The 16,099-nt window shown below is 44.4% G+C and overlaps 1 protein-coding gene across 1 annotated transcript in view; it reads right to left on the bottom strand.

The window, feature by feature from the left end:
* wdtc1 (WD and tetratricopeptide repeats 1) overlaps positions 1 to 16,099 on the bottom strand; it is a 52,487-nt gene that overhangs the window by 5,281 nt on the left and 31,107 nt on the right. The window contains exons 12-15 of the mRNA XM_068011412.1: positions 12,650 to 12,823; positions 6,133 to 6,368; positions 2,800 to 2,974; positions 743 to 935 (exon numbers count right to left, since the gene is read on the bottom strand). Of these exons, the coding sequence (XP_067867513.1) occupies positions 743 to 935; positions 2,800 to 2,974; positions 6,133 to 6,368; positions 12,650 to 12,823 (778 nt within the window). The remainder of the gene's footprint in view (positions 1 to 742; positions 936 to 2,799; positions 2,975 to 6,132; positions 6,369 to 12,649; positions 12,824 to 16,099) is intronic.

Below are 16,099 nucleotides of genomic sequence, written 5' to 3'. Positions count from 1 at the left end.
GCTTACCTCAGGGCCAAATATGACACCAAAGGTAGCAAATGGTGTGGTTCAGCCTCAGACAATTGCCACGGAGACAGATGGAGTCAGTGATTAGGGAATGGAGTTGCTGGTGGGGATCAAAGACAATGGCTTCGGTCTTCCCAATATTTAGTTGGAGGAAATTTCTGCTCATCCAGTACAGAAGACGACTGACTTATAGAACACATTGTATGGCAACTTGAGAAGGACAATGGGTCAGACTCAGTGAATTTTTTTTGACATAGATTTTTACAGCACAGAACAGGCTATTCGGCCCAATTGGTCTATGCCTGTATTTATGCTCCACATGTGCCTCCTCCTTCCTTACTTCATCTTGCCCCATCAGCATAAAATTTTATATTCTTATTTATTTAGCTTCCCCTTAAATGCATCAATGCTACTTGCCTCAACTACATCATGTGGTAGCAAGGTCCACATTCTAACCACTATCTAGGTAAAAATGTTTCTTACTGGATTTAGTAGTGACTACCTTACATTTATGATTCCTAGTTTTTGACCACCCCACAAATGCAAAGATCTCTAAACCTATCCAATGAATTGATTGGGCAAATAGTTTTTTTTCTTTCTTGTTGATGTTAATTGGACAAGTGTTGTATTAGCAAGTAGCTATCACACTCTGGGCTAGTGTTGGGTTAGCAGGTAGCTCTTGTTCCCTCCCATTAGGACAATGAGTTCAGGGTCCACAGTCACTCTGAGTTCATACTTCTGGTCTCGGGCTCCAGAGGCGAACCACAGGATCGATGCCACTTGTAGCAAGGAAGCAGTGCTTCGGGTGAGGCTGCAGACAGTTCACAATCGACTCGTCGCCCTGCAGAACACGAACAAGGTTTGTTGTCTCTTTCTCCCAGATGAAGAAGGATCCATCGTCGGAACCACTGACAATGTACTGACCATTACTGAAAGGCAAGAGAAATTCATTCCGGGAACCATTCGTCACAAAAATGGAACAATTTTTGCTACAGCCAGACAGACTTCCTTTTAAATATGGTCATTCCCTCACACTCCCCAAGGGCCATCCCTCACAAATCCCCAGTCAGCTAAGTTTCAACAGGCAAACAGTTTACTTCCACTGATCCTGCACTGGGGGCAATCAGTGTTCTCAGCCTGGGTCAGAGATGGGGCAATTGCCAGCCAATGACTCCTGAAGTAAAGTGCAGGTATGCAAGGACAGGATCAAACTCAGCTGTGAGCCCCAACCCACCCAGTGAACTATTACTGTGAGGCTCAGACAAGGTCACTTGGGTGCAGTATCAGCAAGCAGCAGAATCCGCACCCTAGACCGAGATAGTGCCTTCAGGAGCAAGAAACTACAAAACATGGCAATCTGTAGCCAGAGACACAGCACAGCCACTCAAGATTCAAACTCAATTTTCTTTCTTTTAGATATTTAAGCACAAAAGGAGGCCATTCAGCCTTTCTTGCCTCTGCTGAATTTAGGCATTTTTCAGGGACAACTCCACTTTGTATTAAGCCCCAGAACCTTTTATATTCTATTCCTGGGCAATTTTGAATGCTGTGATGACCTCTCAGAAAATGCAGCACACATCCAAATAAATCTGATTATCCAAGTTAGGACAGCTGACAGGGAGAATCCCGGAGGATATTCCCACAGAAATTTAGCATCCAAGCTCTATATTTCCATTGTTTGTTTCTGTTCACAAAATTTATTATTTAACTCCGTTCTGTATTTTGTATCGTCTACTTATCTGCCCTTTTCCGTAGCCTGTTTGTGTCTCCAGGATAGTTGCTGCTCCACCCAGCTCAGAAGCAGTAAACCTTGACTTTTAAAAACTATATTGCCCATCAGTAATTTGTCAAACACTTTGTAAGTTTACATTAACATAACCCACCGCCAGCCCTTGGGCCCCCTCCCCCCAGCCAAACCGGCATCTATGCTTTCCTTATTCTCTCAAAAGAATTCCATTAGTCAACCCTTCGCTGACCATCTCTCATCAGTCCATGCCCATACAGTTTAGTCATTTATTTTGACTCCAATTGGTCTTATAAGTTACCCATCGACAACTAACTAGTTGACCAGCAGCAGTTGCTGGGATTATCCCTTTCCCCCTATTTGAACAGCTGTAATAATGTCCCAGCTCCAATCTCTACTGAATTTGTTAGTACCCTGAACCCCTTAAGAACGGACTCCTTAATGCAGCTATCTATTGATTGCCATCATTACTGACCATTTAACCCCATCTCGGAGATTCATTCATCTCCAGATAAAGTCCCGCCCCCAAAAAAGCTTGAGGCATCCTTCACACTCTTCTGCAAATACTGAAGTAACGTTTTCATTCGGCCCATCTTCCCATTCTCACCATGTCCACCTCCCCATCCCTATGGATATAGATACACAGGGCAAGGCCAGCAGGCTCATCAAGTTTGCTCCACGGAACAGGAGTATCAAAAACAGCACAGATCCATTGCCCAACTATGCAATCTCCTGACATTGGCACAAAAACACAGAACACTAACAGCCATTTTACAGAAAATCTCACGGAAATTCCCTTTTGAGCCATAACAACTTGCTTTCATATAGCAATTTTAACATAGTAAAACGTCTAAAGACACTTCACAGGGAAGTTGAGATTTCTAAAAACAATTTCAGGAATATTTTACAGAATAATGGACAATGGTATCCTTTTATATCCCATTTTGCTGCAATATAGTCAAAGCTTTATTCTACATACACTCCAATAGCTTAATTGTTTTAGACAGGCTTCCAAAACCTTGCTGCCTTCTCGTAAATTATAAAATTACCTTCCAAAAAAGTTGGCTTCTTTGATATCTGTGGTGGTGTTACAGTGACCACAATAACGTGACTTGTAATCATAACCTCGCTCCCTCAGAATCACCTCATCATCAGAGATGGAATCCTTCCTGCCGCTCGATCGGATACGAATTGGGGTCGTAGATCCTGCCTTCTTCTCATCAGCTGTAAAAACAGGGAAAGGAGAGCAGCAACTCAGTTCAAACACAGAAAGTGGATTAAAAAAAAAAACAGAATGACTAAAGTGGAGTCTCCTTCCCCTCAGTTACAGGATAGGTGGTGGATGGGGGACTGTTATGGCAAATGAAAATGACCCTTACCTAAAGGTATTGCAAATAACGAGGTTAACACCTGCATACTGCTGATGTCTCCATAGAAACCGACTTTACAAACTCCTGCTCAGAGTCACTGGGTAACGAGCTATGGTGTTAGTTGCTCTCCACATAGTTCCCAGTCCAGACTCCGATCCTCTGCACACCTCAGCTCATCCAAAACTCTGGTACCTGTACCCTACCCCACACTAATTATCCCTCAGTAATCACTCCTGTCCCTACTGACCTGCATTGACTCCTGACACCTCAAATTTAATATACTTGCGCTTAAATTCTTGTGTGGCCTCACCCCTCCTCATCTCTGGAACCAGGTTTTGGGTAGGTTAAAATTGCCAAGGACACAGAGTTATTTGATGCAGACCAGGTAGGTGGGGAAAGATTCAACATGGAGGTGTGGGAGTGTGGCAGGACCTCTCCCTCACTCAATTTTCCCTCCCAAGATCCCATGCTCGCTGACATTGCTAAGTTCTCCCTGTCCTCAAGCACTGGCCCTCCCTTTCAAAACTGTCCGCCACCACCTGCTTAGAAAACACACCTTGACCTAATTTACAAAAGTGCTTCCATTTTTTTTGTTAATTTTTTTTTTTGAGGACTTGGGTTTTAAAACTGAAAAGGATTCCATAGATTCTGGACTTTGTGCTTTTTTAAAAAAAAAAAGAGGTCATCAGAAGGTCTTTTGAACTAGGTTTGTAAACAACCCTTACTGGAAGTCACTTGTCTGCAGATAAGTACCCAGTGGGTACTTTTGACCTGGGGAGGATGTTTACAGAGAAGTGACAGATCAAGATTTATAGGGGTCAGGAGGCTTACTCTTGAGATATTGTCTTTGGTTTCACTTTGGACAGTGTTTTGAAAGGAGTTTAAAGTCAAGGACAAAACCTCAGCTGAGCCTTTTCCATCTCTTTGAGAAGCTCTTAGAAGCGAGTGTAAGGAATAGAGAAATTGATGCTGCATTCCTCCTGAAAGGCCTGCCAAAAACCAGTTGCCACATTTCTCTGGAAAGTCTGCCAAACTGATCTTCAACGTCCCTTGAAAAGAACTGTTCTAGAACGATTCCAGTGACAGCTGCCTACGTGTATTGGGAAACCAAACCAAAAAGTGACAACTGACATCTTTCCATATCTTCTCTTTCTTCAAGAATTAGCAAGTATTTGGCTAAAGTATTCTTTTTAGTCTTTCTTTTGTAACAGAGTTCTAAAGAGAAAATCTTTGTTTTCCAGCGTGCACACGTGTGAGGGGCTAAGGTAAAAGGGAACTTTCATATTTCAATCTGTGTGTTAATGCTTTGCTTCATTACTGGTTATGTCTTGTTTTATAATAAACTGATAATTTTGTTGTTTATTAAAGAAACTGGTTTGGTGTATTTTATTCTGGGATAAAGAGTAGGGTCTATGATTGACCATTTCAGTAACTGGATAAATATTTTAAATATATGTTGTGACCTGTGGAAAAGTGGAACTAGAAAAGACAGTGCACTCCTCCCACCTCAGTCATAACACCTATCTGTCCCCTCCACCGAAAACCTCAACTCTAAACATTCCCAGGTGCCTGAATGCATTGTTACTTATAGCCTTTTGCCTGCCTCTCAAAACTCCCAATTCAATCCCCTCCAATCCAGTTTCTCTCCTTCTCACATCAGCATAACCCTGGCCATTTCTTCACCTTCACCTCTGCAGTCCCCCTAGGATCCATCATTGACCATCTCCTCTTCCCCATCTTCCAGCTGCCCCTTAGTGGCACCATCCATAAAGATGGGGGCACCAAGCTCTACCTTTCCACCACCAACTCTCTCCATGCTCCCTGACATCAATCTGAATGACTTACAATTTCCTCCAACTTAACATCAGAAAGACCAAAATATAATTTTCGACTTCCATCAATTCCATTCTCTTGCCTCTGACTCCAACTTCCTAGCCAATCACCCACTCTGGACCAGACCTTGAAACCCTGGCAACCTGTTCAACCCAGAACTGAGCTTCAAATCCCACATCCTCACAAATCAGGAAGGCCACTTAGTTCAATTTCTACTACACTGCCTCGCTCCAGCATCTCCGCTACCGAAACCTGCAGCAAATCCAGACTTGATTACTTCAATCTCCTCCTTCCTGGCCTCTCCTACACCATCCATAACCTCTAACTTGTTCAAAACTTAGCCACTCCCAATATCTTAAGCTTAAATCCTTGTCCTCCTCTCCACAGCCTCTCCCACCATCTTTGCATGCCTTCAGTCTTGTACCCTTCCTGCAGTTTTCCACCCTCTGACTCTCTCCCATCTCCGACCACCCCACCCACAGGTGGCAAAGTCTGCTGTTGCCTTGGCTTATTCTCTGGAACTCCTTCCCTTCCTCCAATTTTCTCTCCACTTTAAAGATCTTCTTAAACCCCATCTTTCCAGATCTCTCCCTCCATGGTTGAGGTTCTTGCCTATCTCCATTTGTGAAGTGGTGCAGGATATCTTATGTTAAACCTTCTATTAAATACAGGCATTTATTGTTGTTTGGCAAATTTTCAGATTGTGAAAGACTGCAGGAGGACAAATATAGGTGGGAGATGCAATTCAATGCAGAAAAACACAAAGAAATACATTTTGGAAGATTAAGTCGTTTTTTTAAAGTTTAGACAGGAACAGGAGAGTGGAATTAGACTGGGTGGTTTATATGATAAACACTTGTACAGACTGATGGGATGAATTGCTCGTTTCTACTTGAACATTGCAATCCCGTGAGTTGCAACTTATTGGCTTATATGTAACAGAATTCCTGGATGACTCTGGAGCCCTCACCCCACATCTGGGAGCCAGTAAAGCCCAAGTTTGGAGAGTTTGATGCCACTCCTACAGTATCTACTTCTGCATACACTGGGTGCTGGGATTTTATACAATCACTGTTGGTTGGATTCTTTTATCTCCTTATATTCACAAATGAGGTTTAAGAATGGAAAGACAGTGTAAGACAGCATCAGGGTTACCACACAATAGCTGTTAGGACTTACAGCTGTCAGTCTTTGCGAAGAGCACAGCTTTGATGTCTCGGTCCAGTGCATCGCAGGCACTGCTGTGGGCTTGTTCAGGAAAACGGCCCTTAAAGTCATCGAGGCACTCCAGAGCCTCAGCGACGTACTTCAACTCGAATAAACAACGTGCCAGGCGAAAATGAGCCTTCAGATGAGAGGGATTCAAAGAAATTGCTTTCAGACAATCTCTGAGGGCATCGTAATGGTCTCCATCCCTGAAAAAAAAAGACAGAAATTAGATACTGGGTTTAATAAGCCAGAGGTCACTGCGTCACACTTACTGAGCAGCTAGCCTGCTTTATGAATAGAACACCAATGTCTATCCAGATCTAATGATTCAAACTATCCATGGAAAACCAAACAAAAAATAAGCATACATTTTCAAGAGGACACAAGTCATCTTAAATACGTCATGCTGCTTATTTTTTGCCACTGAAATTCTCATGAAGTTCATTTAAAATTTGGGTACAGCCTCAAATAAAGACACTTCAATCATTAAATTGCTGACTTGTAGGCTCATGGAGATGGGGCTTTAGAAATGTCAATTACAATCAACAAAAGATTGACCGAGCCGATGGCAGTTTCTATTTTATCCCAGTGTTTGAGAATGTTTGAAACCGACTGATTGCAGACTCAGCGTGATTTTCGGTCTCATATTATTCAATAACACCAAGGCTGCTGTGCACTGAATTGCATGACCAAGAGTTTTTATTTTACATTAGTTCTTTAGGATATTGGGTGACTTGGCAAGACCACATTCACTGCTCTGAAGTTGTTTCAGTGGCTTGCTAGGCGACAGCATGGTCAGTCAGCAATGTAGTACGTGATAGAGTCATGTATTGGCCAGGTTCCCTTCCCTGAAGGACTGATCTGGTTTACTAATGTCCTTTAGGGAAGGAAATTTGCTGTCCTTATCCATTCTGGCTTACATGCGACTCCAGACCCACAGCAATGCCCTCGCAACTGCCCTCTGAAATGGCCTAGCAAACCACTCTGTTGTTTCAAACTGCTACAGAAAGGTCAAAGAAGAATTTTAAAAAACAGACAGTCCACCTGCCATCACCCTAGGCACTGGAAAGGACAAAGGCAGACCCTGCCGAGTCAAACCTGCAAAAGTCCTCATTAACATCTGGGGGCTTGTACCAAAGTTGGGAGAGCTGTCCCTCAGACTAGTCAAACAACAGCCTGCACAGTCATACTCACCAAATCATAACTTACAGCCAATGTCCCAGACTCCTTCATCACCATTCCTGGGTATGTCCTGTCCCACCGGCAAGTCAGACCCACCAGAGGTGGCGGCAGAGTTGTATTACAGTTGGGAGGGAGTGGCCCTGGAAGTCCTCAACATTGACTCCGGACCCCATGAAGTTTCATGACATCAGGTCAAACACGGGCAAGGAAACCTCCTGCTGATTACCACCTACCGCCCTCCCTCAGCTGATGAATCAACACTCCATGTTGAAAACCACTTGGAAGAAGCACTGAGGGTAGCAAGGGCACAGAATGAACACTGGGTGGGGGATTTCAATGTCCACCACCAAAAGCAGCTCAGTACCACCACTACTAACCAAGCAGGCAGAGTCCTGAAGGACATAGCTGCCAGACTGGGCCTGTGGTAGGTGGTGAGAGAACCAAGAGGGAAAAACCTACTTGACCTTGTTGTCACTAATCTACCTGTTGCAGATGCATTTGTCCATGGAGTGACCGTCACACAGTCCTTGTGGAGACAAAGTCCCGAATTCAGTGAGGACACCCTCCATCATGTTGTTAGCATTACCATTTGCTAAATGGGACAGATGTAGAAAAGATCTAGCAGCTCAAAACTGACCATCCATGAGGCGCTGTGGGCCATCAGCAGCAGAACAGTATTCAACCACAATCAGTAATCTCTTGGCCCGGCATATTCCTCACTACCATCACCATCAAGCGAGGAGACCAACCCTGGTTCAATGAGGAGTGCAGGACAGCATGCCAGGAGCAGTACCAATCTGGTGAAGCTACAACACATGGCTGCATGCATGCTAAACAGCGGACGCAGCATGTCATAGACAGAGTTAAGCGATCTGACAACCAACAGATCAGATGAAAGCTCTGCAGTCCTGCCACATCCAGTCATGAATGGCAACAGATAATTAAATACTTAACTGGAGGAGGAGGCGCCACAAACATCTCCACCCTCAATGATGGGGCAACCCAGCACATCAGTGCAAAAGACTGAAGAATTTTCAACCATCTTCAGCCAGAAGTGCCGAGTGGATGATTCATCTCGGCCTCCTACTGAGGCCCCACCAACATAGATGCCAGTCTTAGACAATTTAATTTATTCCACATGTTATCAAAAAACAGTGAGTGCACTGGATACAGCAAAGGCTATGGACAACACCCAGCTGTAGTACTGAAAACTTGTGCTCCAGAACTAGCTGTGCCCTTAGCCAAACTGTTTCAGTACAGCTACAACTGTCAGCTATCCGACAATGAGGAAAATTGCCCAGGTATGTCCTGTCCACAAAAAGCCAGACAAATCCAATCCAGCCAATTACCGCCCCATCAGTCTACCCTCAATCATCAAAAATGTGATGGAAGGTGTCATCAACAGTGCTATCAAGCTACTCAGCAACAACCTGCTCACCAATGCTCAGTTTGGGTTCCGCCAGGGCCACTCAGCTCCAGATCTCATGACAGACTTGGTCCAAACATGGACAAAAGGGCTGAATTCCAGAGGTAAAATGAGAGTGATTGCCCTGGACATCAAGGCAGCATTTGACCTGGCTTCAAGGAGCCCCAGCAAAATTGGTCAATGGGAATTGGGGGGAGGGGAAACGCTCCACTGGTTGGAGTCATACCCAACATAAAGGAAGATGGTTGTGGTTGTTGGAGGACAATCATCTCAGCCCCAGAACATCACTGCAGGAGTTCATCAGGGTGGTGTCCTGGACCCAACCATCTTCAGCTGCTTCATCAATGACCTTCCTTCCATCATAGGGTCAGAAGTGGGGATGTTCGCTGATGTGCAGTACCAATCACAACTCCTCAGATAGTGAAGCAGTCCATGCCCGTATACAGCAGGACCTGGACAACACTTAAGTGCCAGGCAATGACCAACTCCAGCAAAAGAGAACTTAACCATCTCCCCTTGACATTCAATTGCATTACCATCACTGAATCTCCCACTATCTACTTCCTGGGGGGGTTACTATTGACCAGAAACCTAACTGTATCAGCCATATGTGGCGAGTAACTCACCTCCTGACTCCCCAAAGCTTGTTCACCATCTACAAGGCGCAAGTCAGGAGTATGATGGAATACTCTCCACTTGCCTGGATGGGTGCAGTTCCAACAACACTCAAGAAGCTCGACATCATCAAGACAAAGCAGCCTGCTTGATCGGCACCCCATCCACCACCTTAAACATTCACTCCCTTCACCACTGGTGGACAGTGGCAACTCTGTATACCATCTACAAGATGTATCGCAGCAACTTTCCAAGGCTCCTTTGACAACACCTTCCAAACCCGCGACTTCTACCACCTAGAAGGACAAGGGCAGCAGACGCATGAGAACACCACCACCTGCAAGTTCCTCCAAGTAATACATCACCTTGTCTAGGAACTATAATCGCTGTGCCTTCATTGTCACTGGGTCAAAATCTGGAACTCCCTCCCTAACAGCAATATGTGTGTACCTATATCACATGAGCGTGTCTACCCTGAGGCACAGTGTGGCTTTCGTGCAGAGAGATCGACCGTTGACATGCTGTTCTCCCTTCGTCAGATACAGGAGAAATGCCGCGAACAACAGATGCCCCTCTACATTGCTTTCATTGATCTCACCAAAGCCTTTGACCTAGTCAGCAGACGTGGTCTCTTCAGACTACTAGAAAAGATTGGATGCCCACCAAAGCTACTAAGTATCATCACCTCATTCCATGACAATATGAAAGGCACAATTCAACATGGTGGCTCCTCATCAGACCCCTTTCCTATCCTGAGTGGCATGAAACAGGGCTGTGTTCTCGCACCCACACTTTTTGGGATTTTCGTCTCCCTGCTGCTTTCACATGCGTTCAAGTCTTCAGAAGAAGGAATTTTCCTCCACACAAGATCAGGGGGCAGGTTGTTCAACCTTGCCCGTCTAAGAGCGAAGTCCAAAGTACGGAAAGTCCTCATCAGGGAACTCCTGTTTGCTGATGATGCTGCTTTAACATCTCACACTGAAGAGTGCCTGCAGAGTCTCATCGACAGGTTTGCGGCTGCCTGCAATCAATTTGGCCTAACCATCAGCCTCAAGAAAACGAACATCATGGGGCAGGATGTCAGAAATGCTCCATCAATATTGGCGACCACGCTCTGGAAGTGGTTCAAGAGTTCACCTACCTAGGCTCAACTATCACCAGTAACCTGTCTCTGGATGCAGAAATCAACAAGCGCATGGGAAAGACTTCCACTGCTATGTCCAGACTGGCCAAGAGAGTGTGGGAAAATGGCGCACTGACATGGAACACAAAAGTCCGAGTGTATCAAGCCTGTGTCCTCAGTACCTTGCTCTATGGCAGCGAGGCCTGGACACCGTATGTCAGCCAAGAGCGACGTCTCAATTCATTCCATCTTCGCTGCCTCCGGAGAATCCTTGGCATCAGGTGGCAGGACCGTATCTCCAACACAGAAGTCCTCGAGGCGGCCAACATCCCCAGCTTATACACACTACTGAGTCAGCGGCGCTTGAGATGGCTTGGCCATGTGAGCCGCATGGAAGATGGCCGGATCCCCAAGGACACATTGTACAGCGAGCTCGCCACTGGTATCAGACCCACCGGCCGTCCATGTCTCCGCTTTAAAGCCGTCTGCAAACGAGACATGAAGTCCTGTGACATTGATCACAAGTCGTGGGAGTCAGTTGCCAGCGTTCGCCAGAGCTGGCGGGTAGCCATAAAGGCGGGGCTAAAGTGTGGCGAGTCGAAGAGACTTAGCAGTTGGCAGGAAAAAAGACAGAGAGCCAACTGTGTAACAGCCCCGACAAACAATTTTTCTGCAGCACCTGTGGAAGAGCCTGTCACTCTAGAATTGGCCTTTATAGCCACTCCAGGCGCTGCTCCACACACCACTGACCACCTCCAGGCGCTTACCCATTGTCTCTCGAGATAAGGAGGCCAAAGAAGAAGATACCACATGGACTGCAGCGGTTCAAGAAGGCAGCTCACCACCACCTTCTCAAGGGTAATTAGGGATGGGCAATAAATGCTGGCCTGACCAGTGACACTCGCATCACAAGAACAAGTCAAAAAAGAACATTTGTGAACAGATTAGGTTTTTACAATAATCCAGCAATTTACATGGTCATTTTTCTGGTGCCAGCTCACTGAATTCAGTAAATCTGGTGTTAGTTGTCCTTGGTGGGATTTGAATTCTGGGCTGGCATCATAACCACTAACAAATATATTAGGTGGCTAACATCTGTTACTGTAAATGTAACCTCCAAATCTCAGTCTGTCGGAGACTCTTTTGCTGACAAATAGACTCTCAAATATATTTTGAAGTTAAAAAAAATACTTTTTTTTTTTAAGCAGTGCAATACCCATTGATGTGCATGCAGATTTTTAACCATTCTTTTCTGAAGGTTAAGAATGTTTTAGATTATAGTCATTAAGTGGAGGTTATATTAGAGTTTGAGTGGAATGTACACAATTCTATTAACCCTACCCCACACACACTGCTACTGCTGAGAATCGAGGATTCAACACAGCCAGAACGTACATGTTTCATAGCAAAATCCAAAGGAATATTGAATCTGTAACACAGGGTCTGAAGTCCCACTGAATACAATCCCAGGAGAATTCAGCCCCTGTCTGAATTAGAAAGGAATGTAAGTTTGACAGCATGCAGCATATATATGGAAATGGGATAGTTCAGAGGTCATGAATGGTTTAGTAGCACAAGAGCCAGACTGTCTCTCTGCCGAGGATGCCACTGATGAAATACAGTTCCTGCTTGCAACTGATGCTCTCCCAGCTCTGTCTGTTTAGAACCCCCACTCCATCCCCCTCTTTTACCATTGTGAGCAAAGCCTCCAGACAGCATGGCCTTGCGCCCTGAAATTTGCTCACTAACTCTACTGCTACTCGTCACCACCGCCCACCCCCCCTCCCCCGCTACATTGCTCCCCACCTCCCAAAGCCCCTTCTCACTTTGACGATACTCTCAATCTCCTTCCCAAACGTCAGTCCTATTTCTACTTTGGTGCATCCCCACCCTCCTCAAGTGATGTGGAATGTTTTGCCAACTTGAAAGTCTTATAATAGTGAGCTGCACTCACCGTTTCACAATCTCACATCTCCAGGATGTGCAAATAGTAAACATATAACAGACTGCACTGCAATGCAGTGCAGTGGAGGTTTTAGTAAAGGATGCAGTGAAATGACACACTGGCAGACATAGTAAAATGAAAAAGTGTACACAGGATACTCGTGCAGTTCTAGTGCCAGGGCAGCAATGCTCCTTACCATTTGCGCTTCATGAAGGCTGCTGCTCTGTTGCCATAAAGCATGGGGTTCCTGGGCGCTTGCTGAATGGCCTTGCTGTAAAGTTGGATGGCCTGAGTCCATTGTTGTCGGGAGAAAGCATCATTTGCTTGCTGTTTAACCCTTTCTAAGTGAAGTGGCAGCTCATAGGGAACACTGCAAGGAGAAAACAAATGAACAATGAGATGCAGAACTGACTAAAAGTAGCAGAGTGAAAGTTAGCTAGCACAAGTCATACACAACACACACCTCTTTTAAAAATAGCCAGTTATTTGTGGTTTTAAGATTGTCTATCCCTGAACTTGGAGCTGGGAAACAATCCTTTCCCTCAAGCTCCCTGTGAAGCACCCCCTGCTGGAGAAATGAGTGGTTTAGATTCGGGTTCCACAGCCACACAAGGCTAGACCAGGGGTTGGAAACCTGTGGCTCTACAGTCACATGCAGCTCTTTAAATCTCATTTGCAGCTCCTAACCCTTCAAAATTGGATTGTATTAACATGAAAAAAGCCTCAAAAAATTAAGTCAAGAAAAGTAAGCTGTGTTTTTGTGTGGATAAAAGGCTAATAATTATGCCTGACTTCACGGTTTAAAATGATTATTTTCACAAAAAACATCATGCTCTAAATAAATCTGTTCGAGTGGTATAGTGACACCATGTTTATCGGGGAAGAGATTTTATGGTTGACCATTATTGTTTCTACTTTGGCTGACATGATAAATTATTCTGAATGTGTTATTAGCTTTTTTCAAAAAAATCATGAGAATCAATAGCCGAAAAAAATTATTTTAATTCTACGCATCTTAAGTTAAAATTTGTTTTTAAAATGACTTTACTGACAAAATTATAGTAAGAAAAAGTCAAAAAGCATGCTAATTCAGAGTTGGGTCTATTTTAATATTTTTCTATTGATACATAAATTCAATAGATGTATTATATATGCAAATATGCATTCTACTAGAGACACTTGGCAATTTGCCAAGTATTTGGTTTAGAAATGCCAAATTTTCATCTTGCAACTCCCAATAATTTTTATTTTTGGCAAACTTTTTTTTACAAAATGTCTGTTCAGGTAAAAAGGTTGCCAACCCCTGGGCTAGACCCTTCCCAAACATCCGTACCTTTAATGGACTCCGATGTTGGACATACGATGCACTAGCGGCTCAGCTCAGTCGAGCCTGAACCAGACCTTTGGCGGTCACCAGATTGCGAGATGCTTTAAAATACCAATGTGATGGGGCACAGTACTGCAGCCAACAGAGCCCAGCAACTGCAGTCAGCTCAGAACAAGGGGTGACTATCTTTCCTCAGGGTACGTCTCTCCGACAGTGTCGTGAGCCCTTGTTAACCATGAACTGAAGTATGACCAAATACAGACAATATCCAATAAAGAGCTACTACCCAGAACTGAAAAGATCACCTTTGAGATTGTAATTTGTTCAAAGGGAATGGCACAAACACTCTCATATCCTCCTAGCCTTTGACTAATGGAAGAATAATCACTTTGCCACAAAAAATTCATGGATCATTTTTATAGTAGAAAGTAAATGGCAGCAATTTGGGACGTGTAGCTTTCATGAACTCGACATAAAACTCATAATTCCCAACTGCAAAGTAATATCTGGTGTAACATTTCACGAACTGTTCCAACACTGAACCAGAACACAAAACTTACACACAAACTTTGAACCTTTACCATTGGTTCAAAAGGAAGAACTGGTCAAAATGTGCAGGATTTATTTCTCTCCCTGAACTTGGTGCTGCGAACAATCCTTTCCCTCAAGCTCCCTTTGGGACACCCTCCGCTGGAGAAATGAGTGGTTTAGATTCGGGTTCCACAGCCATTGGAGGTTGCCAGTCAGTCAATCACAAGATACAAGGTCATCTGATGGGCTTTTTGCTGAGCAAATCTAGCCAACAATATGACAAACACATCTGCACAATCCAGACTGTGACTGCTTTTGGCAAGAGGTAATACAAAGTGTCTGCTTGCCAGCTCTAACCCTTACAAGAGGCAAACCATCCCACTAGGCAAAGCAACTCAATCTTTCATTTCCATGCCTTGCATACCATACAATGATACAGCACAGAAGGAGATCAATTAATCCCAGCCCCCCGTTCTTTCCCATAGATCTGTAAATACTTTCCCTTCAAGGCGGCGGCGCAGTGATTAGCACCACAGCCTCACAGCTGCAGGGACCTGGGTTCAATTCTGGGTACTGCCTGTGCGGAGTTTGCAAGTTCTCCCTGTGACCACGTGGGTTTCTGCTGGGTGCTCTGGTTTCCTCCCACAGCCAAAGACTTGCAGGTTGATAGGTAAATTGGCCATTGTAAATTGCCCCTAGTATAGGTAGGTGGTAGGAGAATAGTGGGGATGTGGTAGGGAATATGGGATTAATGTAGGATTAGTATAAATGGGTGGTTGTTGGTCAGCACAGACTCCATGGGCCAAAGTGCCTGTTTCAGTGCTGTATCTCCAAATAAAATAAAAATAAAGTACTTATTGAATTTGCTTCCACCATCCTTTCTAAATCACAATTCACTGTGTAAAAAAATAAATCCTCATGTCGTCTCTGATTCTTTTGCCAATCACCTTAAATCTGTGTCCTCTGGTTACAGATCCTTTTTTAACTGGAAACAGTTTCCCCTCATTTACTCTTATCAAAACCACTAATGATTTTAAACAGCTCTATCAAATCTCCTCTTAACTGTCTCTGCTCTAAAAGAACAACCCCAGTTTCTCCAGTCCCTTCACCTAATTGAAGTCCCCAACCTTGGCACCATTCTGGTAAATCTCTTCCGCACCCTCTCCAAGGCCTTGATGTCCTCCCTAAAATGTGGTGCCCAGAAATGGCCAGAGTACCCCAGCTGAGACCTAGCCAGCATTTTATAAAGACTAAGTGTACCTTACTTGCTTTTGTATGCTATCCCTCTATTAATAATGCCACATTTCGCATTGGTTTTTTAAAAAAAAAAGCAGCCTTTCAATTTGTCCTGCCATCGTCAGAAATGTGTCCACATACACCGTCAGGTCTCTCTGTTTCTGCACCCCTTTAAAATTATACCATTTAACTCATTACCAAAATGCATCACTTCATACTTCTGTGTTAAGACTTCATCTGCCATGTGTCTGCCCATTTCACCAGTCTGTCTACGCCCTCCTGCTTATTACATTTCCGAACTTGCAAACTTAGAAATTGTGTACTGCTATACTGAAGTCCTGGTCATCAACATATAAAGAACAAAGTGACTCCTAACAACACAGCCCAACGCTGACGTATCAGAGCGCTTCCAGCTTTGCATATGCACAGAAAGGACCCTTGCTGTCAGCATGGTGCTGCACGTGCGCAGCCTACGTCAGCACCCAGCTTGCCAGAACTAATTTGCGCATGCGTACGAAAACATCATCGCGTACTGCAACGTCTGCTTGCTCC

This window comes from Heterodontus francisci, chromosome 31, assembly GCF_036365525.1.
Source record: "Heterodontus francisci isolate sHetFra1 chromosome 31, sHetFra1.hap1, whole genome shotgun sequence".
Lineage (NCBI taxonomy): Eukaryota > Metazoa > Chordata > Chondrichthyes > Heterodontiformes > Heterodontidae > Heterodontus > Heterodontus francisci.
This window is presented reverse-complemented; position numbering and strand designations above follow the sequence as displayed.